General features: G+C 41.7%; 1 protein-coding gene across 1 annotated transcript in view; it reads left to right on the forward strand.

The window, feature by feature from the left end:
- Positions 1 to 23,070, forward strand: part of LOC126228346 (aminopeptidase N-like) — a 254,917-nt gene extending 231,847 nt beyond the window's left edge. Inside the window, exons 12-16 of the mRNA XM_049942295.1 lie at positions 2,005 to 2,219; positions 4,710 to 4,871; positions 8,271 to 8,411; positions 20,071 to 20,140; positions 22,209 to 23,070. Of these exons, the coding sequence (XP_049798252.1) occupies positions 2,005 to 2,219; positions 4,710 to 4,871; positions 8,271 to 8,411; positions 20,071 to 20,140; positions 22,209 to 22,433 (813 nt within the window). The 3' untranslated portion in view covers positions 22,434 to 23,070. The remainder of the gene's footprint in view (positions 1 to 2,004; positions 2,220 to 4,709; positions 4,872 to 8,270; positions 8,412 to 20,070; positions 20,141 to 22,208) is intronic.
- The last annotated feature ends 439 nt before the right edge of the window (positions 23,071 to 23,509 follow it).

A 23,509-nucleotide genomic window follows, 5' to 3' on the forward strand; every position in this document is an offset into this window, starting at 1 on the left:
CATTAGCTCTGCGGTGGTAGCTGATAGAAGCAGCGTTGACATACTTACCGCGCAAAGACCGCATAACTCCAGTCCGTGAGCATTAGCTGGCAGCTAAACTATGGAACAGTCGGGAATCTTGCATGACTAGTTTGACAATTGTCTAAGATTTCCTGTAAGCTGATTTATTGTCTCTAAACCACGGAAAATGGCAGTCGAGTCCTTATTTGATATCTCACCATCAACTATACGTTAGTGACTGCCTCTGTTACAAGTTGACACACGAAATCAGCCAGAATATGTTCAGTCCTACCCGATACTTTTTAACGTCGCAAACAGTCACTGACCCACGACTACTCGCGAGTTAACACATTCAGTCGTTCGGTAGGCTTTTAGCGAAGGAGTGCTCACCTTAAGGTCTCGTAATTTGCACGAAACACGCTACCCGGAGTTTATTTACGACTCGAAATTTTCAGACACGCAATTTCCTAGAATAAACCACTCACAAAGCTCAAACTTTCTGAAAATACACAGTACTGTAGTCACTTTTCATCAGCTACACTAGAACCGATGAGACGCACGGATATCACCATTTTGCTGCAGATTTGATCAGCGCGGTATAACATAGGTGATAAGCACAAGACGGGTTCTGACCGACTATGTCGGCTCAAACGCCAGGACGATGCTGAATTCGTATTGGCTGGTATGTTCGGCAGCCGATCGTATCATGTCGAGCACTTCTATACTCGCGGTCAGCCAATCAGATTACAGCAAGTGATTTAGACTAGAAATCTCGTAATTTCGAAACTAAATAAAATTTAATGAAAACAAAATACGATTCCTTTCCACGAAATAAATTACCAATAAATTTAATACAGAACGCTCCTTTTGGCTGCCTGTTACGAAATCTAACTCACTCGAATATACGTCACAGATTTCACTGTTGCACGACGACTTTCTCACACATACATTTGCCGGCCTGGGTGGTCGAGCGGTTCTAGGCGCTACAGTCTGGAACCGCGCGACCGCTACGGTCGCAGGTTCGAATCCTGCCTCGGGTACGGATGTGTGTGATGTCCTTAGGTTAGTTAGGTTTAAGTAGTTCTAACTTCTAGGGGACTGATGACCTCAGAAGTTAAGTCCCATAGTGCTCAGAGCCACACAAAAATGGTTCAAATGGCTCTGAGCACTATGGGACTTAACATCTATGGTCATTAGTCCCCTAGAACTTAGAACTACTTAAACCTAACTAACCTAAGGACAGCACACAACACCCAGCCATCACGAGGCAGAGAAAATCCCTGACCCCGCCGGGAATCGAACCCGGGAACCCGGGCGTGGGAAGCGAGAACGCTACCGCACGACCACGAGATGCGGGCTCAGAGCCACACATACATTTACATAGTTTTAATAAAATATCACAGTCTCACTTTACGTATGTCCTCCATTCGCTCTCTAAGTCTTTGCAAAAGACTCAGACAACCGAAAGACGATGAAATAATAGCCTTCCAAAGTTTATTTAATTACGTCAGATATTTGTGGAAATTTAATTTCGTCAGAAATTTATGGAAACGAAAGTAAACTGCAGAAAATTAGAGTAAATGAACCTATCCTCTTGGTTGTAATTTCAATTGCTACTATAGACGAATACATTACAGTCCCTAACTCAGTTTCACAATGCCAGTACAGTTACTCTGCGTCCTAGGTAAAAATTTATATCTGCGGAAGTACCAAAGTTACGATTTGAAATTTTGACAGTCGGGTTGTTTTATCCACACGCATTGCACGCGGCGTCAGTCGAGTACAGTAGCTAGCTCGGCGCAGCAGCCGGCGTCAGCTGTGCCGGCGCCAAGAACCAAATATCTGCTGTCCTCCCGGCCCCGAGGCAAAGTACGCTTTCGCTGCGAGAGGTAATAATTTGCTACGTCGGCTTGGGCAACGCTGGGTACGAAACTCGTTTATTTGGATTTGTTTTAACGGAAGTGTGCATTCGCTATTTGGCATCGATCGGGTTTCGGCTTGCAGGCGTACATGCGTGCCCTGCTGGCGCAGCCGTACGCCGCGCTGCGCTTCGAGGTGCTCCCGGACGACGACCACGCGACGCGCCTGCTGCGGGTCTCGGTGCTGCGGCACGCCTGCCGCGTCGGCTTCCCGCCGTGCCTGCAGGCTGCCGCCGACCTGGCCGCCGTCGCCTTCCCGGAGGGCGGGCAAAACGACGGCGACGGCGACGGGGCAGCCAGGTGCGTCGAAGCTCTCGTCCCCTCCTTCTGGGGCTTCTCCGTGCCGGCGGTCTTCCTCGGTTCCTTTTGACCCTGCGCTTGTCCGCCTCCGTAGACGGGTGTTCGGCACGTCAGAATGCCGCCGAAGGCTTGCGGAGTCACTTAGAGGCGAGGTCGGAGATTTCCTTCCCTCGGGGACTGGGTCTCGTGCTGCCTCAGTCGTTTCGTCCTCGTCGACACGCGAGTTGCCCCAGTGGAATCGACTGACAAGTCTTCAGCCGGGCGAACAGTCTACCTCGCACGTTTCGTTAACCCTGCGGGCGGTAGCAGAGAGCGTGTCCCTCTACATCGTCCCGACTTTTTTTGCAGGGTGTATCCCATCCAGCTCCGTTGTCTTCTCTCTATTTCGACGTCGACAGGTTCTTCTGTTTCGAATTCGGAGGTCGTCGCCGATATTACATTTAGTCACAAGATTTTAATTTTCCTAATACATCTCGTCCTGTCCACGAATCCGGTACACTCAGTTCGCTAGACGTACAATAGAACAACTCGTATTAATGAGTTGTACTACAAAAAGACAATTACAGATACTTAAATTTGACTACTACACGGACGTGTCGGGAGGAAAGGGCGACGTAGGAAATAATCAGTCTTACTAGTGACCGCTGATCTACGGAAGTGGCCGACGTTAACGCCGCTTCCTAGGTGGCCGTGACCAGTCCGGCGCGGCGCGGCGCTTATGTCCTCTTCGCGTAGGTTCGCAGCTGTCGCGCTGTCAGCCGGCTGACTTCTCAAAATCTTGCAGTTAGTCGAAGTAATTTTCCGTTTCACGCCCGTAAAGTGGCACTGGTTTCACCTTTGTTCTACGTACTCGTTGTCGAGTTGACGTGGAAATCTGCGTGACCCTCCGTAACGGACACAGCCGGGTGAACGCCCCGTCCGCCGTTCCGGTTCTCGGTCTGGCGTCGGCAACAGTGCTGCACTCCCCAAGTACGCCAACTCGTTTACTTTTTCGACATTCTCGTCGTTCGTTCTCAGCTGACTTTCTTACTCTTCGTCTTCGCGCGGCATTCACTTGCAGCCCGACTATCTCGGCTTCGTGTTGGGAGGTCCTGCAGCTTTTCTTCCGTGTCGACAAAGTTCTGCGAGAGGAGTTGGACTAATTGGAGATCTCCGATCGTTCAGTTAGTCCCCGTTATATCTCTGTCTTCTCCTTCTCCGTCACTTTGCTCGTCACTGAATTCTGCACCAAAAAAGGATACCGGTGGATAAAACACACCCCATCTCGACCTCCACAATTAACTGGGAAGTGTTCGATAACTTTACCCTCACGGATGCACTCTTCTCCGGTATCGCGTACTGTTTCAAAGATTTGCACGTATTACTTCTTTTACTGGAGTCGAACGCCTTTACAAAATATTGAAGAAGAATATTAACACCAGTGATGAAGTAATTTGATTCTTCAGTAATGACTACAAGCGTGTTTATTTGATCCGTACAAGAACAGTTCTACTAAAATCAGCTTGCTCCTTTCTCATCTGCAGTTTATCTGTTAAGGATTATTCGCCCAGATGCTTTGCTACGACTTGTAGGCAAGGTGATTCCCCTCCAGTTATGGAAATTTGACGAGAAGCCGTTCTGTCCACTCCTGTGGCACGCTTTCCAAGTTCCAGACCTTTATTAAATGACTGTGGATAACACGTGTGCCTGCCTCTGCGTCAGTGGTTAGACGTCCTTCTGCACTGTTATCCACTCGGGGCCTTTCCATTCTTTAGCTACTCGATTGCTGTTTTGATCTGTTTCATTGAAGGTGGCTCTAAGGTAATCGCATTTTCTACCACTTTGGTATCACTTTCATCTTTGGCCTCTCTTTCTCGTTCGGACTCTCCCTCTGTTAAGCACCTCCATAGGAAAGTTGCTTACGTCTGTTCATTTCCCCATTTGTAATTTTTTTTGGTAATTTGTGGTAAGGTGTTGTGGGACCTAACTACTCAGGTCATCGCTCCCTAACGTTACGCACTAATTAATCTAACTGAAACTAACTTACGCTAAGGACGACATACACGCCGATGCCCGAGGGAGGACTCGAACCTCCGATGGGAGAAGCCGCGCGGACCGTGACAAGGCGCCTGAGACCGCGTGGCTACCCTGCACGGCCCCCATTTGGAGCCCGCATCACAGCAGCAGTATTCGACACTATTATATAATTTTCTTAGTGTATCGAGTGAACGTAACACGAGGAGGCAATGTTTCATACGGCGAACAATGGTTACAATGCTTTGGTTGATCATCAGACGTGGCTACTCAATCTTAAATCACTCCCGACAGAAACGCCTAAGAACACGATTGTTGTGCCTGCTTTCAATGGACGACGCAGTAGTCGAGGGATATGAAACTTTTTCGTGTACGTATTCAGTTTTACACTACATTAATGTCGAGATTCAGCTGGCAATTTTTCACCATTTGCTAGTATCTCTGCATTTGCCAACGAGACTGTAACTGTTTTTGCAGCGTGGAGCCGGACCTGCGCAGCACGGCGTACTGCGTGTGGGCGCAGGACGGGGACTTGTGGGGCAGGCTGTGGCAGCGCTACCTCGACACCGCGGTGGCCACCGAGAAGGTGGAGCTGCTCAGCGCGCTCGGCTGCTCCCAGGACAACGCCACGCTCTACGCGTGAGTCTACACATCTCCATTGCCTCGTTCCACTTTACTCGTACATTATCCGATCGAACGTATGCACAAATATTTTAGCGGACGTCTTCGACTACCACTTAAATGACGGAATGAACTTTGCTGTAGACTTTCAATCGGATGTCTGTGAGGCAATGGGAGCCCATTCATTAGTACTCGCAGGAAAGGTGACGATGTTGGGTGTTGGGGTCTGGAGGGAAGTCAGCGCTGTAACTCAACCAGGAGGTGCTCCGCTGTGTTCGGGTCGTGACTCGGGGCGGACCGGTCCGTCTGGAGAACGTCGTCACACACAAAACTTTGCCTCACAGGCGTCGCTCTACGACAGGCTACGTTATCGTGCCGGTACAGACAGTCGCCGTCTCCAAACTGTTCCTCTACTGTACGCGTTACACAGCGCTGTCAAATGATTCGTAGGCGACCACACCCTAACCGTGTGAACCGCCGCCATACTGTAGCCCCCCCCCCCCCCCCCCCCCCACACACACACCTCTGTAGTTCACTGCTGGCACGACACGTGTAAGTTTGATGTGGTGTCACAATCTATTCATTATCAGGAATAATCTCGAGTTAGATTTTTAACGCAGGAAGTATTAAACTTTGTATACGTCTAGAAGCAGCGTAACTCACGGCCCACAAATTATCCTACTACTAACACTATTCACTGTACCACTGAAGATACCTACAAAATTCCACACACCAGATCTGTTCTTTAAAGAATCGTGGCTGATGCAGGTGAAAGGGTACAGTACCACCCGACATTGAAAATAGGTACAAAATACTTCATTATTCTTGTCAGAACAACACATTTTTTGTGTAAAAATAACTCAATTTCAATTAATGCAGCGAAGCCGGATACCAGTGTGGGAAAGAATGACAATTTATTTATTTAATTGATCGCATGTGCACTCCCACAAAGTAAATCCCTACATCCAGTTTGGTGAGATCTGTGAAATGAATGAATGTATGGTCGTCTGCTAACCACAGATAGTGAATGTGAATATATGATCATCTTTGAGTCGATCCTTTGGCCACCTTTGGTGGGACCAAAGACATGAAATTTACCAGAGCTTTGAGCGCCTGAAATGTGGCTGACCAATACGATAGCAAGTTGCTTCCCCCACCTCGACAGAGATGGGAGATGACCTAGAGAACGGCCATATTTCAGCACTCTGCCGCTGGATCTTGTGCTGTTAAGACCTGTTTTAGTTGTGCTCCGTAATGACGAATGTGTGGAGACATGGTATGCATGTGGAATATTTAAGAGTAGTTTGAACTAATAATTTCTCTATCTCAGGAACTTTTGTGGGGAGAATTAAATGTCAGGCAGGTAACATTAATGGGATTGTAGTAATCTTCGGAAGTGACCAACGGTCACAATGAAACCACGTGTAGCAATAAGTTGAAATACTTCCGTGTGCTTAAGTTAAGCTGAATTACTAGCGTGTGTACAATAAGTTGAAATATTTAAGAAATAGCGTGTGTACCATAAGCTGAAATATTTAAGAAATGGCGTGTGCAGGACTTGAAATTAGAGACGAGTACTTCCACGTGGTGAGTACTGTGTGAGTCTCAATCTGTATATGAGACAAAGGATAAAGAGAAGTACTCGTCCATGGTATCAGTTGAGGACTCACGTGTGTGATGAATATGTTCTTAATGTTATTCCGTGTGACGCTAGATTTAAACTCTGAGAGAGAATCAAGGTGAGTCGGCCGTCTATCCAGCAACGCCACTTGGCTTGCATTGCACAGGAAGACGTGCATATATCTCCAGAGTTCATAGTAGGAAAGTAGAATTACAAAGTGGGGCAGTGTCGTGTGAAACTGGGATAAATATTAATTGAAGTGGGAAAGCTGAAAGTGATAGTGTTGTGACTATTTAGTGTTGTATTTCATGTTGCAGTGTGATGTATGTCATGTAATTTTGGGTATGTGTGGTTTGCATGGGAGAGTAGCAAGGTAGTTTCAAAAGATTAGTGGGTTATGCTTGTTCCTTCTGTGTCGCTCGATCTGGAGGAAAGTTTCGTGATGATGATTGTGAGAGTCGAAGTGTGAGGTATAATGAAAGATCCACCATCCTATCCAGAAAGTGCACTGTAGCGTTAAATAAATTACGAGCCCATAATATAGAGATTCACTAATGTAAAGCCATGCCCACTGGGCGGAATTTCTCATATGTTATTGTTGTAGGTTATAGAATTTGTGTGTTTAGGTTAGAGAATTTATCGGAATAAATAAGATAGTGAAAAGAAAAAGATTGGAGGCCTTTTCCATTGAATTGTATGTTGTCATAATGTCCCGAATTTATAATGTGTGCGCCATTCATATTCAGTGCGATGGCCACGTGTTAATAAAAGCCGTTAAATAAAAGACAAGAAGAAAATGTGGTATTGCCAGTGCGTAGTGTACAGTCAGAGTTCTGTAAATCACTGATAGTCAGATATGCGTTTCCGTTGCGTAGTAATCATATAGGAGGATAACTTGTAACTAAGTGTGAGTACTAGAGTTCATGTTACTCGTCAAATAAGAAAGAATCCACTCGCTTGGCAGACCACTCATCTTGCAGGCCTGACTGCTTGATGCCACAGTATGAGCAAGGCATGTGGGTGCCTCTCACAGGGCCTACTGCTAACACGCCACTGGTCTTGTCATTTCCAACATTTCGGCAACCGGCATCCGACGATTGTTTCACAATGTCATAAGCTCAATTTATTTGCATTGCTTCTCGGTTTACGTTCAACTTTTTGAAGACGGGTCGAGCTGGGGAGGAATATAGATTCCTGGTGTAGGCTATGGCCGACGATATAACGATGATACAGTGACTGACGTCATACATGCTTAAACAGAAAGTGAACGGTACATGAGATCGTGTTCCAGTGTTATGTTTCCGGAATATCAGCTAGTAGTGATATACGAGTAGCCTGAGGTCCAGGTTAGGTTGAAAGGTAACAGTACGGTAGTGATCTCGTGATGTTGATGAATGTGAATGCGAAATCTCAGTTGTTGTGACGTCTGATCTGTAGCATAGCTTGAGGTGTAGCTCGGTTTGGAAGGTGAGACTCTGGCATTGAGTTGTCGAAGCCAATGAGTGTGATATCGTGAGGATAAGTGTAATCCTGCTTATTTAACATATATTATACATACTGGACTCGGATGGGTCGTTTAAGTCCGCTGTTTTGATGATATCGTTGGTAAAAACTGCTGGTCTGTGCTGAAGGCTTTGCTTCAGCCGCCCAGTGCACATCTCTCGTGTACTGTGGGCATGTGCCTGCAGTATAAACGAAGCATCCAATACGTGCTCAAGTGATCCAAAGCTTTAGCTGATTTTCAGCTGTTTCCTATACGAGGGATGCCGTACGAAAGTGCTGCGGCGTTGTTGCAGGTATCTGAGGAACGCACTGAATGCTAGCCTGGTGAGGCCCCAGGACTGGACTACGGTGTACGCCGGCGTCTACTCCACGCCGTTCGGTCTGCAGGTCGCCATGGACTTCATCGAGACGCGTGCGGCCGACCTCTCCACACAGTACGTACTGAACCAATCCCCATCTCGTGCAGGCACGACATTAGATTACGTATTAGATTTAATATTATGTTATATTACATTATAATAAGGCATTGATCAGGTAATAGATTACATTAGATATTATGATTATTTAATATTAGACTGATTAGAAATATGATTAGAGTAAATACATATTAGAGTAAATAATAGACAGGTTAGATATGATAATTGAAGATGTGGAATATGTCAGAAGCATTTATAAAATAAAATATATGCTAATGTTTCCTAAACAGACCAAAAGTCAGATGGTCCTGAAAGATGTGGAAAAAGATAGAAACTTGATGTTAGTTTTATTTACACATTAATTTCTATGGAACTTGCCACATCAGTTTATAAATAATAAATTGCACATCATAATTCTAACAGTATTTTAAGGTGGTAGATGTAGTCTGTCCTCAATGTTGTTCAATATGTAGATTCAGAAAAGTGTAATAGAAACGAAGCTAAAATTTAAAAAAGGGCTGAAAATTTCAGGTAGAAGAAATTACATAGTAATTTTGTCTGAGACAGCAAAGGACTTGGAAGAGCACTTGGACAGGATGTGTGGTGTGTTGAAAAGAATTCATCGGATGGATATCAACAAAAGAAAACAAGGGTAATGAAATGTAACCGAATTAAATCAGGCGATGGTAGTACACAAGTTTTGTTATTTTGGTAGTAAAATAAGTGCCGATGCCTGAAGTAAAGAAGATGCATACTTGCAGTAGGAGGAAATGTGTTTCTGAAAAAGAGAAAACCTGTTAATATCGAACATAAATGTAGAAGTTAGGCGGTCCTTCCAGAAGGTATTCGTCTCGAGTGTAGCCTTGGATGAAAGTCAAATGGGGACAAGAAGACAACAGAAGCTTTTGAAATGTCGTGCTACAGAAGTATGCTGAGTAGGTACTGGATCGAACTGGGGAAAAAAGAAATTTACACCACACCTAGACTAGCAGAAATGATCAGTTGAAAGGATGTATTCCGTGTCATTATGGAATCATCAGTTTGGTCGTGTACAGAAATGTGTGTGTGTGTGTGTGTGTGTGTGTGTGTGTGTGTGTGTGTGTGTGTGTGTGTGTGTATGAAGGAGTGGAGGAGTGGGGAAGGGGGGAAGGGGGGAAGGGAGATGGAGTAAAAATTGCAGGACACGGAGGTTTTGACATCAGAGATAAACTTTGACTTTCTGTTCCAACCCATTGACGTTATTTGTGTAAGCTGCAAGTGTGTGTGTGTGGAAATAGCGATGAACTACTCCCACAAGTCCTATGCCCCAGAAAAAAAATTCAGAAACGCAATCTCACCCATATGTTCAATAGAAATAATCACACACACACACACACACACACACACACACACACACACACACACTTACATAACGTAGCGCAGGTGAAAGTGGGCTTAGCGTAGCTATCATTTGAATATTAAGCAGCAAGTAATGATTAGATCATTGTTACCCAAAACTGAACAAATTTTCACTTTACGCTTATATGTCCAGATGTGCGAATGAGGGTGTTTTCTCAGTTAAAGACAAGAATAATTAAATCAACAAAGTAAACATATAATTTGTGAATATCATTTGCGACTAACACCACAGTAACGTGTGAGATCACTTTACACAACACTTAGCAAGCAGCGACTATCGAAACGGCAGCCGTTGACCTACCTTGTCCGTATCTGCAGTCTAATGGTATGTGGGGAGTAACCACTTATTACTAGTTTCTTGTGACTGAAACTCAGCTCTCGTATTCCTGTATGGTGGTAGATTCATGAACAGTGAATGGAATCCATGATGTATATCACAAGACTACAGCCATGCAACATGGCACTATTCTGCACAGTTAACAAAGAATGATTTGTTTTGCATAGAAGCAATTCCAGAAGTTGGTGGCTAATAGGCATATATATATCGTTACTAAATACAATTAAATCGATTTACACGGGCACGAAGCAGTAGGTATACAATTCAATTTCAGAATAAATAACGAGAATACTCTGTTGCAAGTACACGATTATAAACGAAGCGACGACTCTTTCACAGTTTATGTGCGGAGGAAAAATTTGAACCCACAGCATGACGAGTTGAAAAGAGCATAGACATCGCTTTAATCAGCTTTCATTTAATCAAGTTTGAGCTACCTCAAGTTGCCACTTTACCATGCAGAAAATACTACTTTCCTCATCACGGAGTAATCATGAGCAAGCAGTGCCGAAATGATCTATCGCCCATAACTAAGCTTTACTGTGGCAAACGATCCCACCCATTTTTCTCATCATTGTAGAATTTCCATACCGCCACGGACAACCACCAAAAGCAAGGCCGGCCGGTGTGGCCGTGCGGTTCTAGGCGCTTCAGTCTGGAACCGCGTGACCGCTACGGCCGCAGGTTCGAATCCTGCCTCGGGCATGGATGTGTGTGATGTCCTTAGGTTAGTTAGGTTTAAGTAGTTCTAAGTTCTAGGGGACTGATGACCACAGATGTTAAGTCTCATAGTGCTCAGAGCCATTTGAAACATTTGAACCAAAAGCAATCTTCCTCCTGTCAGATCACAGAACAGGACTCCTCGACATCAGAACACAGTACACAAAACAGACTGGCGAATGCTATTTCAAACAAGAACAGCCTTGCGGCTTCTAACCTGTGAAGCCCCCCCCCCCCCTGATCAAAAGATGCGAAATTTCATTGATCATAGAAATAAGTTGCTCACATCTCTTAATCGATCGATCGATCGAGTGACTGATTTATGATTGATTGATTGAAGCTGTATATAATGGATACGCATTATCTGCAAAAAGTCAAATATCCAAAAATAATGGGAAGAAATGAAATTTCTGAATGAAAAGGACACTTCAGTTGACCACATTTTCTGCATTAGTATCCATTTCAATATTTTTCCTCTAAGTGATTGTCAAAATACATAAAATTATGCAATAATAACTGCATGCAGTGGTAGTGTGTACTTACAGGTACGGCTACACTCGTCAATTATTCAGAGTAGTAGCTGGTGATCATGTGATCACCACTGAAATAATGTCATTCCTCTCCAAATGCGAGCCGGAAATCACACTAAAATTATGCAATTTCTCTTCGAATGCGAGCCAGAATGCACACTAAAATTACGTCATTTCTCTTCGAATGCGTGCTGGTATGTAAATTAATTGGACAAAAGCATGTTTTGTAATGCACTGTTCATGGTAACTTGAAAGCAACTTCAAGTGCTGAAATGACGCTCCGCCACACTGATGCAGGTAGAATATGGAAATTTTACTTAAAATTGAGAGCAGGACGATATGTCATTTCTTCCTCAAGTTACTGATTTTTAAGTCCGTCGGTAGGTCACGCGTGAATTTCCTTTCGTTATTAAATAATGCAGTGCACGAAATTTTAAAGAGTTAGCGGAGGTAAAAACGCACTGCGTAAACTTTGGGTACGGTGGGTTTTAGCACATACATTGCTGTGTATGAAATGTAGACAAGTAATCAAAATTTTATTTGAAATTGAGAGCAGAACGATATCTCATTTCGCCCTCGAGTTAGTATATCTGGCGGACGGTCGTGCGTAACATGCTCATTTCCGTTTCTGTACGTAGGGAATCCTGTGGTCACAACAAACGTCATACTTGTAAAACGGTTCAAGATATCGAAACTAGGCTTTTTTGTATATGATAGCACAGAAAGAGGCACGTCTGTTATATGACAAACACTCGAAACATTTTTATTCACCGGAATATGGAAGTAACTCATTCACAGAAATGAGAGGATTGGTAGGACGGGGTGAGTAAACACGCCTGCAGCGCTTAAGTTCTGTAATTATTTACGTGTAGAGTGTGAGGGGTTTTCGAGCAGAAATTCATGTATGAGTCAAGTAGCCCAGTGGTCAAACACATCGACTGCCAATTCATTGGCTTTGGTTCGATACCTGCTGCTATAATTTGTTTTTTTTCTCATTAAATTTATTTCATTCTTCATAATCTTAAACAATTAATTATAACTTTAAATATATTGAAACTGTTCTTCTTCTTTCGTTTCACCTTCTTTGGGGTTCGATGGATCAATAATTTCTTTGTGCGTTGTTCTTTCCGTAGGGCCCAGTATTTCTTCATTTGTCTGATCTTTTCCTCTCTTCTTCCGAGATGAAGGGTTTGGACATTTGTGTAGATTTGTCTTGGAACCGCATGTTTTCATCTTTAATAATTAATTTAGCTGTTCGAACAGTAAGTGAATTTTCTGAAATCTTTAATTCTGCTAGATCTTTCTCAGTTTCTTTAAACGAGTTGGGTTTCGTCAAAGATTTGTTTAGTTAATCTTTTGGAATTCATTCTGAGAAGATGACCATAAAAATTTATTCTCCTTTTTCGCATAGTACCTGAAAGTTTTTCAGTTTTCTTGTAGAGAGTTTCATTTTTGATGTATATAATCTTATTGTCCTGAAATTTTGGCCCTATGATTTTTCTTAAAATTTTTGTTTCCTTTAGCTCAAGTTTCTCCATTTGGTCTTTGAAATTCATGTTTAGTGTTTCTGGTTCTTACAGTTCTTCTGGCTTAATCACTGTCTTGCAATGTGTAATTTTGGACCCGATGAAAGGGATTTTTTGTTGTATGTATTTTTTGCTAGTTGGAAGGCCAATTCAATTTTATTTTTTCTGGATTCCATTGCTTTGCTTTCCCCAGCATTCCAACTAATCTATTCTCCGAGGTATTTGAATTCCTTTACTATTTCAATCTTCTGTTCTTGAACTTTGATGTATTTACATGAGTGCTTGATGTTTGTCAATATCTTAGATTTTTCAAAGGAGATGTGAAGACCTATTTTAGCTTCTTGTTTCATTGGTTTTCTTTAGCTCCCGTGCTTCTTCCATTGTTTCAGCCAGCAGGGCCATATCATCTGCAAAAGCAATGCAATTTACTTTAAGGTTCTTCTTTTTGCAACCCAGTCTTATAGCACTCTTAACATTTGTGTTCCATTCTCTTGACTACTTTCTCAAGTGCACAATTGAACAGCAACGGCGAGAGCCCATCCCCCTGTCGCACTCCCGTTTTCATTTCAAAGGGTTCCGATAATTCGCCCACAAATTTAACTTTCGAAAATGTTTTTGTAAAGGTCGCTTTTATAATATTAGTTGTTTTCTTATCCAAACACATTTCTTCCAGGACTGATAATAGAGATTCTCTATCAATCGAATCATACGCTTTTTTAAAATCAATGAAGGAGATTACGTATGTCTTTGCCCTTGATTTTTGGTATGCCATAATGTTTTTGAGGTTTAGTATTTGTTCTGAACATGATCCACCCTTTCTAAAACCTCCAGATTTGCGGGTCCAATTGCGGCGGCTCTGCCCTGTTCAAAAGGACTTTAGAAAGAATCTTGTATGTTATATCCAGCAGCGATATTCCTCTGTAGTTGTTGGGGTCTGTCTTCAAACCTTTCTTGTGGATAGGGTGGATGACAGCTGTTCTCTATTCTGTGGGGACCTCTTCTTCTATCGAGATTTTATCGAAAACACACTTAAGGGATGTAATTGCATTTTTGTCAACCTTTTTCCATAGTTCGGCCACTATTTGGTTTTCTCCGGACTCCTTGTTGTTTTCAAGTTCTGAAATGACCTTCTGTAGTTCTTCAGTCGTCGGTGGTTCTGAATCCGGCTTCTCACGGTTATTTGGGATGGATTCAAATTTTTAAAGGATGGGTTCACAATTCAAGAGTTTCTCACAGTAGCCTGCTAGTATTTTGCAATTTTACGTGTTACCGTGAGCGATGGTCCCATTTACATATCGAAATTGGAGGGTGGGTGATTTGTATCTTGACAACCTTTGTTTGAAAGTTCTGTAAAGCTTCTTGTGTTGTTTTTAGAAAATTATCCATCAATTTGGAGGAGAATTTCGTTTTCATGTGTCTTCTTAATCCTTTTTATAGTTTTAGCTACCAGTTTTCTAACTGTAATGAAATTCAATCTGCTTTCTTCTGTTTTCTGTGACTGCCAGTTTTTTTACTTGATATCCTCCCAGCTTTGCGTCTGAATAGTTTCTGTTGCTGCTGTGAATTCATCTGATTTTAATATCTTTTCTATGCTGTATATCCGACCCTTAATTTGTTTTATGCTACGTTTCCTGTTTTGGATGACTTTGAACTTAATTTTAGAAAGGTAGTGGTCTGAATCCAAATTTGCACTCCTGAGTAACCTAACATTCATGATTTCTTTGCGAGAAATCTTCTTGTTTGCGCATTTTCAAGTTGAAATTCCCCAAGGCTAGGATTTGGGGATATCCATGTCTTTTGTCTTCGTGGTATTTCTTGAAAGCTGTGGATTTAAGAACTAAATAGTGTGCTTGGCAAAGTACTATTAGCCTCACACCATTTCTGTTTGTTCTCTTGTGTGCAGGATAGTCTCCAACTATTTTCTTATATCTTTTTTCTTTACCAATCTGTGCATTAAAATTTCCAAGAAGAATGATGATGTTTTAATCTGGAATTTTCTGTATAATGTCATGTAGATGATTCCAAAAGGCCTCCAATTTTTCTTTGTTTTTTTTTCTGTTATCCTCATTTATAGGGGCATGTGCATTGATAATTGTGTAGATTTTGTTTGTGCTTTTGAATATAAGACTTGAGATTCTTTCTGATTGGGAATCAAAGTCAACTATTGAGTTCAAGATTTTTTTGTTGATTATAAAGGCTGTTCGAAGACGTGGTACATTTTTCATTACTCTCGGTCCCACTTTCCCTTTGTATATCCTAAAACCATCGGAATCGAATGTATCTGTATCCATGTATCGTGTCTCTTGAATGGCTGTTATGAGTACGTTGTGGTTCTTTAGCGCATTTGTTAGATGTTTTAGTTTTCCGGTTTTCAACAATGAGTTTGCAATGAAAGTTGCTAGGTACGTTGATTGCCTATGTTGAAATTTGGATGAGATTCCAAGACACTCCGACTTTGCTTTGAGCAATGTTGCAGACTGCCCAGAATCCGAATGTCTGCTGACGTACTGGCGTACGGTGGATCGTCCACCTGGGATACAATAGTTTACATCACACACTTCCATGATTGATGAAAGTTATTGAAACTGTTCGTTTAATATGGGTAAAATTAATATATTAAATTTAATTACAATTACTATGTTTATAACTCAAATGGCTATAGGCCACAATATTGTAGCACAGTGGTGAAATTTTGCACGAGCTGGGCCTGATTAATCTGCTGTTGTCTGTCCACGTTGTATGAGGACATTGCCCCACTCTTCTCGTTTCTTAGAATCAGCTTCGTTGGACCTCCAACTATCAACTCTCCTGGATAGTTGCCCAACCGCCCTTAATTTCATTTCCGTTACGATCGTAATCATATCTTCTTCTTCTGCCTGTCCATTGCCCAATTTGTTTATTTTCTTTCCCCGTCTACTAATTCCTAACATACACATCTCTAATTTCTGCTGGAAAGCTCTTAGGTTTTAATTTGTTTCCTCATTCAAATCCCTTTGCCTCGAAACAAAAATCCCAAAGTGTTAATACTCTATGGTTATACACACTACCCACAAAAAAAAGAAAAAAGTACCCAAAAGAGATGGTTTGATGTCAGTTCTACTTCATACATGCAGACACTGTTGGTGGGTAGGTAAACGATTACAGCTGGAATGTTCTGTGATAGGTGAGACTGCCAACAGCTCCAGGTCCAGGTCCAGGTCCAGGTCCAGGTCCAGTGAGGCATATGAAGGGTGCGAACTCAGTCAGCTGCTGAGTCTTCACTGTGACGGACACGAAGTTGCTGCATACGCATATGAGGCAGCGTTATCAGCTCCAGACAGTGTCTGAAAGGGACCATATCTCATGTCTCCATTTGGCCAGCTGATGGACTCGTACAGTATCCGCATTTGTGGGGCATGTGGGTGTGATAGATGGAAGTCTCATTCTTCAAATTGTTTTGGGGACAGAAAGTGGTATTATCCTGGCGTCAAGATGTTTGGATCCATCAGGTAAGACTTGAGGTCTCTGCCAGTACAGGGTAAGGGAACTGTAACGGCGTAACGCTACGTCACGGAGGTCCTGCGTCCTCCCGTGCGGCAGTACCCTGGCGCCAGTTTTCGACAGGACACACGTCTCTATGAACTGTCTGCCAGCCCCATCTGCCGAACGTAAGCTCCAGTTCAGTGCCAGTATCTGGGTCATCGAGGTCCAGCTGCAACAGTTGTGGGCCTGCTTGACTCAGGTGTGCAAGCAGCCCGGCTCCATAATGGTACACTGGCTCATACTGCCAAGTTCTTTGTAAATTTGACTAGAGTTTGGAATCGTACACATGACGTCACATACCCTCTCAATATGTGAACTTCTTCCCTTCACGTTTGTTGTCTAGCAGTCGCTTTCTTTTTCTGGCAAATCACAAGTTCTGAAGACTATCTAGTAGACCTAAAGGACGCCACTATGGTTTCACTTCCTTTACTATCCATCCAATAGTAATCGTGAACAATTTCTTTGTTAACTTGTACAACTATCCTTTGTAGATGTGTTTCTTCTACATTTTCTTTATGTTTCATTTTTTTATTTATTTATTTAACCTGATCTGATTAGGGCCATCAGGCCCTCTCCCAGGGTTTCACACATGCAGTACCTTTTTTACGTTATATTCACCCAAGACAGTTTTAATATGACAAATTGTATTAAAATGATTTGAGTGTCCATAGTGAAAATGTGAGTAATTTATACCGACGATGAACTAATAGAGTTAATATTGACAATACTTGTACTACTGCTGCTTCTGCCACTAATTATGGCAATAGTAATAACAGTAATAATGATGACGATAATAACAGATATAAAAAGAATCTATAGGCGTGCAAAATAGGTGTTTTATGATGTTGCGAATTCTGTGAGAAGGAAATATGAGGAGACTGCACCAGCTAAGAATACTGGAAAACGGGGAAGATCTGGTTGAAAAGAAGGATGTACATCGGTAATGAGTCCATACAGGGAGAATGGTAATCATTATTGTTAATTTAGTAGATATGACATGAAGTGTCTTCTGGAGTTGGAGATGTTACTCAGTTCTCTAATATAATGCGTTAGGTTATTGCAGAGTCGGGGCCCCACTACTGCGAACTGATAAGTGATCATTTTTGGCCTGCCTCTGAACTTGCTCTGTTTCAGTTCTGCTACTCTCCGTTCAGGTATGTCTCTACTGTATTGTGTCATCTGAAAAATGATGGTTCAGATATATTAGAGAAATATAAAGGGGCCCTATATGAAATGTGATATCACAGTACTGTGTTACATTATCTTATCTGAGCAATGCTATTATTGTCACTCAATCCCAATTAGAATTTCAGAAAAGTTGCTCAATAGACAGTGCCATTTACACGTTCATCTGCCGAATTTTACAACCTTTAAATAATGAAATAGCGCCAATAGTTTCCTGTAACACATAGAAGGAATTTTATTTTATGAATCACAATCCCTTCTAGATAAACTGATATTTTATGGAATTAACGGTATTTACAACCAACAGATAATGTCATATCTAATGAAAGCAATCCAGGATATTCTGTTTCATAATTCAGCTAACGTTGACAGGGAGATTCTTCTGACTGGATACAAATCACGTATGGTGTTCCATAAGGAGCAATCTTAGGCCCACTATTGTTTCCCATCTATGTAAACGAACTTTCCTCGAATAAACAACAAGCAGTATTGGTTCTTTTTGCAGATGACACTGGTATTATAATTACTCCAACCAGACACACAGCAATGGACGAAATGGTACAGAGTGTTCTTAAATGTGTTACTGAGTGATCTGCAAATTCTTTCACTTTCATGTTCAGTTCAGCACATCTAGATGTAGCACACCAACGACAGATGCAACATATAGTGAGGAAATAGTAATATGGCGGAACTTCAAAAATTTTAGATCCCCACACTGCTGTGAATTTAAACTAAAAAACACTCATTTTTGAAGTCCTAAGACACCTCAGTTGAGTCACATTTGCACTTTTAATTATTGCAAATCTTGGGGAGAGAAAAATCAGTAAGCTAACATATTTTCTACATCTACGTAATTACTCTGTAATTCAGAATGAAGAGCTTGGCAGAGGGTTCATCGAACCACCTCCAAGCTGTTTCTCTTCCGTTGCACTCTCGAATGGCGCACCAGAAAACGAGCACCTAAATCTTTGTGTGTAAACTCTAATTTCTCTAATTTTACTGTGATGGTCGTTTCTCTGTATGTAGGTGGGCGCCAACAAAATATTTTCGCAGTCGGATGAGAAAGTTGGTGATTGAAATTTCACCGGAAGATTCTGCCGCAACGGCAAATGCCTTTGTTTTAACGACTGATATCACAATTCACGTATCATGTCTGCGGCGTTCTCTCCCTTACTTCGCGATAATTTTGCGTATTTTCAGTGCGTTATGTACGAAATAATGGTCTGGGATACCTCATTCTTAATAAACAAAATGATCACCGACGAGCAACTCATATTATTTTTAGAGCACATTTTGACTGATGAATATTTTTGAGAGATCCGCTTAAGGAGTTAGATATTTTGACAAAAGCTTCACAGTGTATTTATTTCTCTCACAAAGTCTGTTGTGAATAATTTACAGTAGGGTAAAAAGGAACACTGATGTAGATGATTACAATACCAAAAGATTATCTTTAAGACAAAAATAGGTGCACAATGCTACCAACAAAACTTTTCATCACTTATCCAATGATGTGAAATAGCTTCCAGACAGAAAAGTTTAATTTGAAAAAGAAACTAAAAAAGTTTTTCAATGATACTGCATCCATTCCATATCTTTGCGATTTGTAGAGCTGGTGGGTAGGTATTATTAATTCACATCTGTATTAAACGAAAGAAACTTTGTAAATCATCATCACGTAGCCATATTTACATATGAATAAGTAATATGAATGGAAAATGATATCTTCAACGTAATTATGATTAATCATACAATGATCCATAAAATTGACTAACATGGAAAACGAAAAGTGAGTATGTTAACTAAACATCAGCGAACTTCATCTAACACTGCTGTCTTCTCAAAACAGGATGACTGTATACTATTTTGACGAACTCTAATAAATGTTCGAAGTATGATGTACATATTGTCCAGTATTGTGACGTAAGTTGAAATAAAATGTTGAATCAGTGATACAACACGGTACAAAACGAATACACGTGTAAATAAAGCTTTTATTTTGTAAGTAAATTATTTCCTCCAACAAAGAATGGAGTGTGTGCAACCGCTCTCTGTCAGAGCTGTGGGTGTGTTTAGAGCTTCCGACGATTCCCGTTCACAGTATTACCGGATATAGGCACCAGTAACTTGTGTTGTCTGCTTCACCGAAACTGCCTAAAATGTTGTCCACTCCCATCTAAAGTGGTTTGAAACCGTTCAGTTCTTTAAGTTTACTTTCTCTGACAGAAATTACACACATGTTGTGTCCATTCTTCGACACATTTCCTGATGTAGCAAAGAGGGTGTCTAATACGATTTCGTAAGATTCGTAGCATTAATCCAAAGACTTTGCAAGCTAATAGAAACTACAAAATAATTCCTTCATTCTTTCACATCTTCACATGGTTGTGTAAACGTGTCGGATTAATAATATAATATTTCATTTCAGACGCGTCATAACATAATATTCTGCTTCCCAGGCCCAGCGTTTTGCAGAAGATCATCAGTGGACTCGCTGGGAAAGTGGTGACAAACGAACAACTGAATCAGGTGAGGTTACATGTCTTATATTAAAGAAGAGAAGGACTAAATGATATTTAGAGCTGAAAAACATTAAAATAGTTAGAGAAAGTTCAGATGGACAGGGTGGCCAAAAGTGGGGATTGAGATCAGCTGTGGACATTTATTTGGAAGTAACCATCCCGCCACGTATTTCACATGTTTTAGATGGAGGCGTGGAACCCATACCAGTTAACAGACGAAACGCACACAGTGAAGTCATAGTCTCAACAACCAGAACAGATATGATCATGTAACTGTGACAGCCAATAAGTAGGAGTCCAACTGGGATGTAAAACAAATAAAGTACATGTACTTATTGTATGGTACACGGTCGGAACGGATCGGAGAGGCGCCAGTACAGTATGCCCCACAAGGCATGCAATCTCTCCACACGACATTTTATGTTAGTGGTCAAATCTCTACTTGGCCATTCCAATTTAGGTTTTCTACAGTACCTTAAACTGCTTGAGAGAAAGACGAGGATATCGAACATCCCCCCCCCCCTCCCCCCCCGAGTCCGATATTAAGCTCTACCCCTAATGACGTTGTCACTCACAGGGAATAAAGCTTTTCATGTGTGAGCTGCTTTCCAAGCTCCATTGGACTCTATTGCGTACCTTGCTGGAGTGACATTCCTAGAAAGTGGATGGTGTGAATCCACCTATCAGTTTAATAAGTCGTGGCTGCAAGATATGGACACGAATTATTTACAGTGGAATGGAAAAACTTCTGGAAGATGACATCGAGGAATATAAGCTTCAGCTGGAGAGAAATATTATTTTAATTTTCTGGCACTTGGCTTATCGTATATCACCTCGAGGACTAATGTAGGACTGCACAGAGCCATACTGACTATGGCTTTTCTTGAAAGATACAATCACGAAAAGGAAATCTATGTTTTGTGGTGTATGGAGATTTACAGAAATCTTTCGACGATGATGACTAGAATATAGTCTTTGAAATTCTGACAGTGACAGGGAAATATATAAGGATTAAAAAATTATGTACAACTTGTACACAAACCAGTTATAAGGGTCGAATGACATAAGAGGGAATCATTAGTGGAGAATGCACCGAGGAAGCAGAAAAAGAAACCAAGAAGAAATTTGATAATAGAAGTAAAGTCTGGGAAAAGAAATAAAGATTTTGTGTTTTCAGATGAAGTTGTAATCCTGTCAGAGAATACAGTTGACTTGAAAAGAGATTGTACTTTGAACATCAACAAATTAAAACAAAAGTCAATGGAGTGCAATCGGATTAAATCAGGTCTTGCAGAGGAAACAATAGAAAGAAATGAGACTCTGAAAGTAGTAGTCGAGTTTTGCTATTTGTGCACCAACGTAACTGACGATGGCTGATGTAGGTAGCAATAGCAAGAATATTCTGTCTGAAAAACACACACACATCGAATATAAGTATCAGAAAGTCGTTTCTGAAGGTACTTGTCCAGACAGCACCCTTGTACATAATTGAAAGTTGGACAATAAATAGTGCAGCCAAAAAGAACGCTTTCGAAATGTCGTGCTACCAGAGAATGTTGAAAACAAGATGGATGTCTCGAATAATTAGAGAGGAGGTACTGTACGGAATTGGGACAAGAGAAATTTACGACAAACTGGATTCGATGAAGGGATCGGCTGGCAGGACACATCCTGATGGGTCAATGAATCGTCGGTTTGGTAATGGAGTGAAGGGTGGTGGATTAAAAGTTATACAGACACACAGAGCAGGTTCATGTGGATGAGGGTCAGAGTGATTAATTGAGTACGAAGAAGTTTTGCACAATATAGATTAATGTGGAGATCTGCACGAAACCAGTGTTCGGACTGAGATCACCGCAGCAAGGAAATGGAAATACAGAGAATTAGTTAGCTCGGCCTTTGAAATTTAATAGAAATGTAAAGAAAACAAATGTGTCTCCTTTGGGGCTGGATTAGAATTATTATCTATGACATAATCTTGACATATGTGTACACCTACTCCGAAACAAAGAGGAATGATTGGTCCCAATCTGCAGACAGACACCTGTGTGACCTCCCTGTGTTTCTTGTTCCAGCTGAGGGCCCTGTCCAGCGTGCCAGACCTGCAGGCAGTGAACGCCACCATCCAGAGTGCCATCAGCAAGGCGGAGCAGCAGGTGGCCTGGGGTGAGGCCCACGTGCCAGAGGTGGGGGCCTGGCTCGACAGCGCAGTCACCAGCGGGTCACCGGCAGCCGTCTCCACGACCCTGCGCCTCCTGCTGGCAGCCGTCGGGAGCATCGTGTTAGCTCTGCTCAACTAGGCTCCGTAACTCGAGAAGCACGATTTTAAGTTTGGAGATAGAGGATAGAGTAGTCGCCCAGTGGTGGAAACCCTCAGGTGTTTATATGTTTTGTAACAAAAAATTCTTATTGAAAAACTATATCCCTTTAAAGTTTGTAACAGTTAGTAGAACAAAGGAGAAGAAAAATGTGTTAAGGAAACACAAAAGTTAACATTTAGTGTTCAGTTTCTTTTCTTCTTTGGCCCTTTACAGACGAACATAGGATCACACTTAAGCCACTATGACAGTTATACACTAACACTCCTTCAGCTCTCCAGTTTTTGATTTCCTCTTTTCCTTCCGTGATTCGTAGGAACAGTTTCATTCAGGAAACTTTCTCACATATTGACTTCATTTCCATATACTGTTGTGTCTCCAATTTCTCGATTACTTATACAATTATTTCAAGATGCCCATGTACTCCAGTAAGTCAGTCGGGTTTTATCTTTTAAGTTTTAATGTATACAATTTTTCTTTTTTGTCTATTAGGACTCATAGACGTGCATAGAAATTTATCTGGATTGGGGGAGGGGCATAAAATTCTTAAGTAAACTAAAATCTACATTGTGACGACCAAACAAACACAGGCTATACAGCAACTGCTAAAGTCCTTGTATTGCCTCAGTGCAGGGAACCACGGAGTGGTGCAATTGGTACAATTGGCTGAACACGTGATTGACCAGAATCGTGGGAAATCACTTCCAGAAGTATATGAGAATTTTGTAATGAATAAATACTCTGTACTCCAGATTGCGAGATAGACGGAGGGAGGAGCAAGTACCCCCTTCTTGTTTCCCATTTCAGACACCTTTGCTGGGACTCTTCCTTAGGGAGTGCTTGCAGACTATCAGTCTCCTTTTTCGTAATCCTATCTGTAATTTTTTCCCACCTGTTTGTGTTTATCTGTGTTACTTCTTGATTTGAACTCTGCTACTCATCATCTATTTCCTATTCTTTTCTTTTATTTTTCATCATGTTTGCGCTGTAAATTAACACATCCAGCGCAGCTACTTACTATTTGGAGAAAACAAGTTTCTTTTCATTTTTTAAATTAT

This window comes from Schistocerca nitens, unplaced genomic scaffold, assembly GCF_023898315.1.
Source record: "Schistocerca nitens isolate TAMUIC-IGC-003100 unplaced genomic scaffold, iqSchNite1.1 HiC_scaffold_363, whole genome shotgun sequence".
Classification (NCBI taxonomy): Eukaryota; Metazoa; Arthropoda; class Insecta; order Orthoptera; family Acrididae; genus Schistocerca; species Schistocerca nitens.